General features: G+C 38.7%; 1 protein-coding gene across 16 annotated transcripts in view; it reads left to right on the top strand.

Annotated features, from left to right (window-relative positions):
* The window catches only part of SIPA1L1 (signal induced proliferation associated 1 like 1), a 410,731-nt gene that overhangs the window by 193,810 nt on the left and 204,399 nt on the right, over positions 1-12,522 (top strand). For all 16 annotated transcript variants that reach the window (XM_073011118.1, XM_073011126.1, XM_037984201.2 and 13 more), the window contains one exon: positions 10,125-10,186. Coding sequence is in view for 3 of the 16 variants with exons in the window: in XM_073011131.1 (XP_072867232.1) it covers positions 10,171-10,186 (16 nt within the window). In the remaining 13 variants the exon portion in view is untranslated. The remainder of the gene's footprint in view (positions 1-10,124; positions 10,187-12,522) is intronic.

The following is a 12,522-nucleotide window of genomic DNA, read 5'->3' on the forward strand; positions in this document are numbered from 1 at the left end:
CACTTGAGCCCAGGAGGTTGATGCTGCAGTAGTGAGCTGTGATTGCACCACTGCACTTCAGCCTGGGCAACAGAGTGAGACCCTGCCTCAAACAAAAACAAAAACCCTCCTAATAAAATCCTATGGATGTAGATATCTGTGTAGATGTATGACACATATGCATTTCTATTCCCTAGCACTGCCCATTGACAGTGCCTGGAAATATCTCCCAATCACAATGAACATATCTGGCACCCGAATCTTGATTTTTTTTTTTTTTTTTTTGAGACGGAGTCTCGCTCTGTCACCCAGGCTGGAGTGCAATGGTGCAATCTCGGCTCACTGCAAGCTCCACTCCTGGGTTCATGTCATTCTCCTGCCTCAGCCTCCTGAGTAGCTGGGACTACAGGTGCCCGCCACCACGCCCGGATACTTTTTGTATTTTTAGTAGAGATGGGGTTTCACCATGTTGGCCAGGATGGCTCGATCTCTTGACCTTGTGATCTGCCCGCCTCGGCCTTCCAAAGTGCTGGGATTACAGGCGGGAGCCACCGCAGCCGGCCTGAATCTTGATTTCTAAATTCTCTAATAAAAGGAACCAGTACTCCTTGGAGAAATGAGACCAAAACATGTGGTTTCAGAAAATGAGGAAATGATTGCCAGATACAGCATCTCATGCTTGTAATCCCAGCTACTTGGGAGGCTAAGGCTGGAAAATTGTTTTAGGCTAGCAGTTTGAGACCAGCCTGGGCAACATAGCAAAACCCTACCTCTAAACAAATAAATTTTTTAAAAAAAAGGAGCCAGACATGGTGTCACACAGCTGTAGTCCTAGCTACTCAGGAGACTGAGGCAGGATTATTGCTTTAGGCCAGGAGTTGGAGTGAGTTATGATCATACCACTGCACTCTAGCCTGGGTGACAGAGCGAGACCTAGTCTCTTATGGAAAAAAAGATTGATTGATTGATTGACTGTAGTAGTGATTAATTTTAGTAAACAATAATAGTAATGGATTATAACCCACTGAATAAATTAATGAATAACATAAATGTAAGAATGAATAAATGATTAGCTGGGTGTGGTGGCAGCACACACCTGTAGTCTTAGCGGCTGAGGACGGGAGGATTGCTTGAGCCCAGGAGATTGAGGCTGCAGTGAACTGTGGTTGCACCACTGCGCTCAAGCCTGGGTGACAGAGCAAGACCCTGTCTCAAAAAAATTAAAAAACACATTTTTAAAAAAAAATGAAATGCGTTAATTGAAAGCTTAATGAGGTACCAGATATTTACACAGTTTCAGATTACCTCCCTATGAAATACTTACTAATTACAAAGGGAGAAAGAATAAATTACAGTGGTGGAAGCCTGGCAATACCACCTTAATCAGTTCATCAAAGTGAACATCATTGGTAAGAATACAAATCAAAATTGTTTGTCACTGATAGGATGCCATGAGAATACAGTATTCCTTTCTGTGATATTCTTGCTAGTGTTTTTGCTTATTTAATTTTAAATAAATGTTATTTTGAAGTATGATATACACACAGAGCACAGATTATAAGTGGATAGGTCAATGAATTTCAAAAATTGGACTCATCTATGAAACCAGTCCCGAGATCAAGAAAATGAAGTGTCACTCTAGAAGCTCCTGATGGGACTCCTGTGAGTTATAGCAGTGATTAGTTTTGCCTGGTGTTGAACTTTCTGTAAATGGAATTAGGTAGTATATACTTTTGTATATGGCTTTTTTCTTTCAGCATTATATTCATGGTAATTCATGTTACAGGTAGCAATATTTCATTACTTTCATTGTTACAGTATTCTGTTATATGGAATTCCTCAATTATTTTTCTTTCTTTACTATTACTTATTTTATATTTTGTATAAATATCTATACTATTACTTATTTTACTACTACTTATTTATATACTCTGTCACCCAGGCTGGAGTGCAGTGGTGTGATCTCAGCTCAGTGCAGCCTCCATCTCCCAGGCTCAGGTGATCCTCCCACCTCAGCCCCCCGAGTAGTTGGGACTACAGGAATGCATCACCATGTTTTGCTACTTTTTAAATTTTTTTGTATGGACGGGGTTTCGCTGTGTTGCCCAGTCTGGTCTCGAACTCCTGGACTCATGCAGTCTGCCTGCCTCAGCCTCCCAAAGTGCTGGGATTACAGGTGTGAGCCACTGTGCCCAGCCTATCTTTTCTTTCTGCTGTGGATGTACACTGCAGTTGTTTTCAGTTTTGGGCTATTAGGAATTGCACTGCTATGAACATCCTTGTTTATGTTGTAGGGAAGAAAGATTTCTTTTTCTTTCCAATGGCTAGATACATAGCTGACATCCTATCACAAAAGACAGATTAACAAAAGAGAAGCATACGAATTTATTAGTATAAGTTTTATGTGACACAGGAGTCTTCAGGAATTAAGACCCAAAGAAAAAGTGACACTTCTGTATTTTTATACTAAATTTGATGATGAGTGGACAGTTGTGCAGAAGTATGATTGGGCAAAGGGAGTAAGAGGCAGTGGTAATAAACTAGGCCTATTTGTTCATCTGCTCCATGCCCCTGTGTCTTCAGAGACAAGGGCATTCCTTTCCTGTAGGTATAGGGAGGGTATCTTTGGAATGAAAGTCTTATAACCTACTTCAGAGGAAGGCTAGAGAATTCTTTTATGGCCTGCTTCATAGAAGGACAGGAGAAGGTTGCTTCTGTGGTTTTCTCAAATGCTAAGATGCCGTATTTTGAAGTAGCATGTGCTGAACCCCATTAGTGTCTTTTGCTACAAATACGTGTTCATTTATGCTGGCTGTCTACCTAGGTGTGAAATTGCTAAATTACAGCATATTCCTGTGTCCAACTTCAACAGATGCTGCCAGTTTTCCAAAGGAGCTGTATCAGTTAACACTGCTACCAAAGGTGTAAGAGAGTCCCATTTACTCTGCATTCTTAGTGACATGGTTTTAATTTCAGCCATTCCAATGGGTATGTCGTGGTACCACATTGTGGTTTATTTATCATGATGAATGGGGTCAGTCATCTTTCATCTGACTGTTAACCCTTTATTTGGTTGTCATCTTTTGTGTGGTATCATGATTCACCTTTTTAAGTCTGTCATCTGGGATCATTTTCCTGCTGTGCAAAAGTCATATAATTTAGTGTGTGTTTATTGATGGTAAAATCTTGGTTTTGTTTGCCTGAAAATGTTTATTGTTCTAGAAGAAATTATCTCTAGCTATATAATTCTGGGTTGATAGTTCTCTCTCTTAGTTTATTGAAAATAATAGTTCTGTCTCTTGTGGCTTCCATTGTTGCTTTTGAGAAATAAGCCATCATCTTAATTGGTGTACATTTGTAGGTGATTTTCTTTTCTCTGCTGCTTTTAAGACTGCTTTTTTTGTAGTGGTCGGTAGTTTTACTTTTATGTCTCTTGGTATTGATTTTTCACTTGCTTCTTATTTGCTGGCCTTTCTGGATTCAAGGATTGGTGTCATTTATACCAGAGACTCTCTCCATTATCTTCTTCTTGTACAGTATGAGTATCCCTGATCTGAAATGCTTGGAACCGGAAGTGTTTTGGATTTTAGGTTTTTTCAGATTTTGGAATATTTGTAGTATACTTTCTAGTTGGGCATCCATATCTGAAAATTTGAAAACCTGAGCTCCAGTGAGCATTTCCTTTGAGCATCATGGCAGCACTCAGAAAGTTTCAAGTTTTGAACCGTTTCGGATTTCAGATTTTCCAATTTGGAATGCTCAAGTTGCACTCCTTTTAGGCAGATTTTAGGTCTATTCACTCTATCATCTAAGCTTTTTCATCTCTCTCTCTTTTCTTTCTTTCTTTTTTTTTGAGATGGAGTCTCCCTTTGTTGCCCAGGCTGGAGTGCAGTGGCACCATCTCGGCTCACTGCAACCTCTGCCTCTCAGGTTCAAGCGATTCTCCTGCCTCAGCCTCCCGAGTAGTTGGGATTACAGGCTCTGCCACCATGCCCAGCTAATTTTTGTATTTTTAGTTGGGACGAGATTTCACCACATTGGCCAGGCTAGGTGATCCACTTGCTTTGGCCTCCCAAAGTGCTGCAATTACAGGTGTGAGCCATTGCACCAGGCCTTAATCTCTCTTTTAAGGTTTGCATTTTTTTAATTTGTGAAACATTCTGGGTAATTTTTCAAGGTCAGTCTTTCAGTTCACTGATTCACTGTTCATCTGTGTCCATTCTGTAATTTATCCACCTAATGAATTTTTTTAAAGTTTAGTTATCACATTTTAAATTTCTCTGCAGTTTGGTTCTCTTTCCATTCTGTTTGGTTATTTATAGTCCCTTATTTGCTCATATTTTCAAACTTCTCATTTATACGTATATGCACATATGGTTTTTTTTTTAAGATATCACACTTGGTCAGCTTTAATATTTGGCATAGAGAGAAAAAGGCCTGAAACTAGATTTTAGATGAAGGTTATGACTCAGAATCTCTTGTCTATCCATATTTTTCTTTTTTTCGCTTTTTATTTTGACATAATCTCGGAATTTTTTTTAAAAAGTTAGATATGTCAAACAGCTTCCATCTACCCTTCACCCACGTTTCCCAAATCTTACTATCTTATAAAACTATAGTAAAATTATCTAAATCAGGTAATTAACCTTGATAGAATACTATTAACTAATCTCTACACTGCATTTGTTTTCTGTCAGCTGTTCCAATAATGTATTTTGTTTGGACTGTGGTCCAATCCAGGATCAAACATTGCATTTAATTATGTTTCCTTATTTCCTTTTATCTGTGGTGTTTGTCAAATGGTGATTTTCTGCTTCCATTATCCTCTTTGCATGTATTCATTAAAATTTTCCTATAAGAAAGAGCTTGGCCTTCTCTTCCATGTACTTACACATCCAGTTATTTATTTTTTATCACTATGGACTTGTGGATGTTTGTTTTATCCTATGGGTTATAATCCTTTAAATTGTTCCAGATGTAGCCTCTTCAGTTTGGTTCCACTTTCCTTTTAGGAAGTCTCCAGCTTTTTTGAGCACTTCCTTACATTTTGGCACCAGAGGATATTTCAGGCTCACCTAGTATTTTCCCTGTCCCAGTTTTGCAGCCAGACATCTCTCCAAGTAGTCCTGGTTCTTTCTATTGAAGGGTGGTGTTTAGAAACCACCGTCTGGGTGCTAATTGTGCTATTAAGATGTAATTATCCTTAGGCTCTCTAAGAGAACAGAACTAGGAAATGAATATATGTATGCATACACATATCTACATTTATCTGTTCTTGTCTGTCTATTGAAACACATGTTAAAAGCCATGATTTTATAGTGATACTGCTGATTCAAATCTAATACCGTGGAATTAATTCTAGCCTTTCTCCTTTCTGTATTTGTTTTGTCTCTAGCTTCAGTGTCTATTATAGTCAAGATACTGGTTTCCACAGTGGTTAGTTCTTCTGCATTTCCTTCAGGGTAGTCATGTGGTTATGTTATGTATTCCTAATGCAGTTTAGTTGTTACTGTTGATGTTTCACTTTCATTAACCCTTATATACTGGTTAATGTTAAGTGTTTGCTTTTTTAATTTTGTCAAACATTACCATGATTCTAAATGTCGAAACTATATAAAAAGATATATTTTGAGACATGCCACTTCCCCCTCTATGCCTTGTATTCCATTCTCATTCCTCAATTCCCACTCTGATGGTTCCATAATGCTTATAAGATAAAATTCAAACTTCATTGTGGTTGACAAGTCCCTTCATCATCTCAGTTTTATTTGTTTATTTTTAAATAGAGATGAGGTCTCACTATGTTGCCGAGGCTGGTCTCAAACTCCTAGGCTCAAGTATCCTCCTGCCTTGGCCTCCCAAAGTGCTGGGATTATAAGCATGTTCAACCACACCTGGCCACATCTCAGTTTTAGCTTATCCTTGTACATCACTTTCTGGTTGTCTCAGATTTCTCATTATACCTCAGATATGAGTGACTCATTCATGTCTCCATGCATACATTCTCTTTCTCTGCCTGGAGTGATACTTCTCTTCTCCTAACCTCACCTATCTGTAATCATTCAAAACTTATTTCCATTCTTACTTCTATGGGAAGACTTCCTTTCTTTATTTTCTTTTCACTTGCCTTTTACTCTCCCTACATTTAATTATCTTGCTCTGTCACCCAGTCTGGAGTGAAGTGGCATGATCATGGCTCACTGCAGCTCAACCTCCCGGGCTCAAGTGATCCTCTTACCTCAGCCTCCGCAGTAGCTGGGACTACAGGCTCACGTCACCACTCCTGGCTAATTTTTGTATTTTTTCTAGAGATGGGGTTTCGCCGTGTAGCCCAGCTGACTTTTTTTTTTTTTTTTTTTTTTTTGGTACGGAGTCTCACTCCGTCACCCAGGCTGGAGTGCAGTGGTGCGATCTTGGCTCACTGCAAGCCCTACCTCCTGGGTTCACGCCAGTCTCCTGACTCAGCCTCTTGAGTAGCTGGGACTACAGGTGCCCGCCACCACGCCCGGCTAATTTTTTTGTATTTTTAGTAGAGACGGGGTTTCACTGTGTCAGCCAGGATGGTCTCAATCTCCTGACCTCATGATTTGCCTGCCTCGGTCTGCCAAAGTGCTGGGATTACAGGCATGAGCCACTGCGCCCGGCCTATAGTGACTAGATTTCAATTATTTTCACCTTCTTTTCTTTATTTCTTCTCTCTTCATTTCACTAATGACATAAGCCCATACAATAGAACGTAAATCCTTATAATGTGAAAACATGTAGGCTTAGAAAGTCAAGACTGTATCATTGGCACATTTGCTACTTCACTTGAAAAGTTGAAACTTCCTGCCTATTTAATGTTAGTTTGGAAGAAATTGCTGTACCAGAAATAAATCCCTTAAGAGCTTAGTAAGCTTTTAAATTGTCATTATTTTTAATGTCCAAAAGGCAAGTTCAGTGACTTTCCAAATTGTGTTTCTAAGCTGTTTATGTTACTTTTAAAATTCTGTATTGCTTACTTAGCAGATTGTGTTAAAATGTAGGGCCTTATTTCTACCAGTCTCTTCACCCATCTGTTACTTTCCTTCCTCCCTCTGTATTGCGTTTACCTCCTGCCACTCCTGTGTATGCTATCTAATCATAGCTTGTTCTCAAGTCCTGCATGAAACTTGGAAGAGGAGTTTAGTTGCAATGCAGACATCACACTGTAGATGTGAAGGGAGAGCTTCAGGAACTTGCCTTGTGAGGGCACAAGGCTTGCATTGCGTCAGTGTTTGAATCCGGGTATAGCACGCTATGAGAAAGCATCCACTTAATAATATGTCCCGTATTCTTTATTTATAATAATTACTGAAATATTTTACTTTTTTTATTCAGATTGAAGACAAGTACATTATAAATTTATACCTTAATGAATTTTTCCAAATTGAACATAGTTGTGAAACTACCACTCAAATCAGGGAATCTAATATTATTAGCCCACCAAATTTCCCCCCTTTTCCTTCTCCCAGTCTCTATTTTCCCCGACATCCTACACTCAGTGGAAACTATTATTCTGACTTACATAGTCTTACCTGTTACTGAACTTTATAAAACAGAATCATATAGTATATTCTTTCATGTGTCTGGCTTCTTTGTCTCAACATTATGTTTGTGAGATTTATTAGTGTTCTAGTATTAGTTATGGTTCATTTATATTCATTACTGTGTAGCAGGCAAAACTAAGGCTGGTGGACTGGCTGTTTTTGTAAATAAAGTTTTATTGGAACACAGCCAAGCCCATATTGTCTATGGCTGCTTTTGTACTCCAAAGGCAGGTTTGAGCAGATGTGATAGGGACAGAGACTTTATGGCCTGCAAAGCCTGAAATATTTACTATTTGGCCCTTTACAGGTAAAAAAAAAAAAAGGTCCTGATTCCTGCGCTATAGTATTCCATTGTATGAATATTCCACAGTTTGTTACTAGGTTTCAGCTATTACAACTAACAGTTATTGGAAAATTATTGTGTGGGATCTATGTGTGGACATTCCCAGGAGGCATTTACCTAGCCGTGGAATTGCTGGGTTGCAGGGTATGTTTATATTCTGCTTTATTGGATACTGCCAAACAGCTTTACAGTTTATATTCCCATCAGCATTGTGTGAGAGTTGAATTGCTGCACATCCTAAGGCTTGGTGTTGTCAGATTTTAACATTTCAACCATTTTCATCATTATGTAATTTTATTTCATTGTAGTTTTAATTTGTATTTCCATGGTGATGCATGAAGTTGAACACCTTTTTATATGCTTATTAGCCATTTTTATATTCTGTTTGGGTGGCTTGTCTTTTTCTTCTTTGTTTTCTCCCCCCAGAGACAGAGTCTTGCTCTGGCTGGGATGTGGTGATGCAATTAGAGCTCACTGCACCCTCGGACTCCTGGGGTCAAGTGATCCACCTGCTTAAGCCTCCCAAATAGCTGGGACTATAGGTGCGCGCCACCGTGCTGGCTAATTTTTTATTTTTATTTATTTTTATTTTTTAAACTGAGGAAGATGTTGAATTTTTTTTTTATTTTTAAATTTTTTTTTATAGTGACAGAGTCTTGCTATGTTGCCCAGGCTGTTCTCAAACTCCTGGGCTCAAGCGATCCTCCTGCCTCAGCCTCCCAAAGTGCTGGGATTACAGATATGAGCTTCTGTGCACAGCCCTGTTATTAATTTGTAAGGAGTTCTTTATATTAATTTGTAAGGAGTCCTTTGGTAGATATATGTATTGCAAATATTTCCTTCTGTTTTGAGTCTTCCACTTTTCTTCTTTTAATGCTTTAAAAAAATTTTTTGAAAAGCTTATTAACTATAGTGAATACAGCAACATGGCTGAATCTCACACACACTAAGGCAAGTGATGTTAGGCACTGTATTTGTGGATACATGGACAGTGATCCTCAGCCTTGTCATAATACTACCTGGAAACCTCATTGTCTTAAAGCTTAGTTAGACTTTTATGTTTTTCAGTCCCTCTTAATTGAAGGTGTGGTTTGTTATATAGTTATGTGGCCTGAGGTTTGGATAAGGACAGAGTTCTTATCTTTCCCTTTTTTTTGAGACTGAGCCTCACGCTATCATCCAGGCTGGAGGAGTGCAGCAGCACAAGCTTACTGCAACCTCTGCCTCCCAGGTTCAAGCGATTTTCATGCCTGAGCCCCCAGAGTAGCTGGGATTACAGGCGTTAGCCATTGTACTGGCTATTTTCTTTCCCTTTTGAATATTAAAAGCAATTTCAGGGTCTTAAGAATCTCAGATTATGTGGGTGTGTTTGTTCAGCACTCCATGGTGTGCTGAATATTCATAGATTTTTACTAAGTAAGATGATGCAGTATCAAATATTGGAATCATATTTTTGCAATTTTTTATCCTGAGAACTGTCTCCTCAGATCTTCAAGTTAAGGAATTTAGAAATCGAAGCTGATTTATCTGGCTTTAAATTGCATTGGATTGAACGGGTTAGTTGTGTCTTGTAGTGAGTAGACTACGTGATTTTTGAGGTCTGTTTAATAACTCTGTTTTTCAGCCGGGCACAGTGTCTCACGTCTTTAATCCCAGCACTTTGGGAGGCCGAGGCAGGTGGATTACCTGAGGTCAGGGGTTGGAGACTTGCCTGGGCAATATGGTGAAACCCTGTCTCTACTAAAAATACAAGAATTAGCTGGGCGTGATGGTACGCACCTCTAGTTCCAGCTACTTGAGAGGCTGAGCAGGAGAATTGCTTGAACCTGGGAGGCAGAGGTTGTAGTGAGCCAAGATTATGCCACTGCACTCTAGCCTGGGTGACAGAACGATACTCCATCTCAAAAAAAGAAAAATAACAATTCTATTTTTCCCCCTTTTGTTTCAGCTTTATAAATAGCAGTCCAGGTCAATAGTACTTCATAAAAAGGTATTTTGTTTGTTTTGGTTGGTTATGGTCAGCTCTACAAAGATGCATGTGACCTTAAAAATATTTAGAAATATTATAATACTACAGACATTTTTCTCCAATGTCTAACTTAAAAGCAACTGTTTACCTTAGAAAGGCTGTTTTGCCTCTTCTAGAACAAAGACTTGTGAAAGTTATGCAGCTATTGTTATTTTAGTGAAATTTGTTGTGCACTTAAACAGTTTTTTTTCTAATTTTATTTCAGATTATACCTTATTGGTGTGGATGCTGTTGTCTAAATTTCAGTAGCCATGGCACAAGAATATAGTAAGTACTACGCTGTACTTCCTATGACCTACCTGCTTTACAAAGTGTTGATTTTCTGTATTTAAATTTCTAATTAGAGAAATGAAAATATAGAAACAAAATTTTAAAAAATCTGGTTTTCTTAAAGAGATGAATTCATTTGTTATCTGCTTTTTGAATCTATAGCTTTATATACAAATACAGTGTAATAGTGATTTATTTCATATTCTGATACAGTATTGCTCAAGCTCTTCCCTGTAAATAGTACTTAGTGAACATTAGGGTTGGATCCATATTATGCATCCCATCTATTCCTCATGTTACGGGGTTGAAGAACTGACTGTAGCTCGCCCTGATTAGGAGCAGTCTCATTTCTGCCTTGTCCATGATTGACTCATGAACTCTGGCTACCTCAGTGAGTGCTGAGTGTCACCTGGCCAGGGGGATAGTTTCAGAGATGGTCCTGTAATCCTGTTCTACCCAGCATGGCTCCAATGTGGGTTTGCCTGGAGCTTCTGGCAGAAGGCTTCTCATGGTTAGGACAGAGCTGCCTCTTTCTTCTGGATGTTGTTGTATGCTGGTGTGAGGTCTGGTGCAGCTGCAGCATTCTGGCTTCCGGACTGAGTGAGAAGCCACACAGGGTGGAGGAGAGTCCAGAATCACAAGGAAACCAGCCCTGAAGCTTGCCCTTTCTCTGATGTCCAAGCATTTGAGCCAATACATTTCCTTTTTATTTAAGCCAGTTTGAGTTAGGAGCCAAAACAGCCTAAGTGATTCACTTAATCTCCATTTTATTTTTAGTAATCCATTAGTTTCTCCCTAGGGAAATGTGGGAGTAATTGCAAAGCAAGGCAAAATAATACCATTAAATTAAACTGGCAGAGTGTGTTGGTGTTGACTGGCATACTCTTCACTCTTAACGGTTAGCAGGTAGTGATTTAGTATTCAAAGACATGAGAATAAAATATATCACTTTCAGATTCTTCCCCATCCCCCACTCCCCCTGAAGGTTTTGCCTCCGATAATCAACCACCTTGGGCTGTGAATGCTAAAAAGGGTCTTGGATACCGGCAAAATCATCCATTTGTATAGGTAGGTGCATATTTGGCAGTGCAGACTTGTTCTTTGTGTTTTCTTAGGACAGTCCTATACCCTTCTAATTCCTTATTTGTTTTTGTTCTTGAAAAATTAGTAGGAATATTTCAAATGTGAAAAGCATATAAGGCATAACACAAATATCCTTACTCCCTTTTTGATTAGCAGAAAAACAAAATCCATGTTACCTCTCCTCAACACCTCTATAGAGAAATTGAATGTTTACCAATTCCATTGAACATTTAAAAACCCAGGATATTTCTCCCTAACAGCAGTTCCCTTTCTCTATCCCCAAGAAACCCGTATCCTGGTTTTGGTCTTTATTATTCCCATGCATTTGTTTGTGCTCTTCCCACGTATGTACTATATGATTTTTGGATGCTTTTTAACTTTGTAATGTAGTTACTTTTGTAACTACATTACAAACTACATTACTTTGTAATGTAGTAACTTTGTAAATGTAGATGTCATGTGCATTTATTACTCAAAATCATAAGGGAGTTTAGAATAAATTGAGAATCACTGAAAGAGGCTATAAATCTGTTCTTAGGCACTTGTGAAAAGATCTATTATTAGATATCCTAGTGATCTGTGATAGAATGTTTTAGATTTTGAATGGTTGATGAGTTTGAACCAACATGCTGATAGCTTTCTGTCTTATTTACTAATACAAAGCACTTTTCTCTGGTAATTGGCCTGCCATTGAGTTCACTCTCTGTAGCTACTTCTACACTCCTGTGCAGGTGTGGAATGTGCAGGATACTTACAGATCAACTGAGCTTTTCAGAGTGTGTTGGTTGCTGTTTCATTTAAATAGCTCTATTCATTCTGTAGTCCAAATGCTGCTTCTGGCATCATTTTTCTGCATTGTGAGAATTCTCCATTATGCCTACAAAATTTACTTCTTCTTCTTCTTTTTTTTTTTCTTTTCTTTTTTTTTTTCTAAATTTGTCAGTTTGTCACTATGTTACTTTGTACTGGCAGCGGTAGTATGGAAGAGGGATCTACTCCTAAGAACTGGCTGTCAGGTTCCACCCTGAAATAGTACTGTACCTCAGTCATCTGGGAGCCTCCTTGGAAATCTTTGTTGTGCCCTTATGTCCTTTGTGACCCAATTTTGGGTCTTAGGGATCATTTTGTATCTTGTTCTTGTGTGAAATGTATTTTTTTTTTTCTGGCTTTTGCTTTTGTTATAGTTGTTTTGTTTTTTGAGACAGGGTCTCACTGTGTTGCCCAGGCAGGAGTACAGTGGTGCAATCTCA

Source organism: Chlorocebus sabaeus, chromosome 24 (assembly GCF_047675955.1).
Source record: "Chlorocebus sabaeus isolate Y175 chromosome 24, mChlSab1.0.hap1, whole genome shotgun sequence".
NCBI classification, from domain to species: Eukaryota; Metazoa; Chordata; class Mammalia; order Primates; family Cercopithecidae; genus Chlorocebus; species Chlorocebus sabaeus.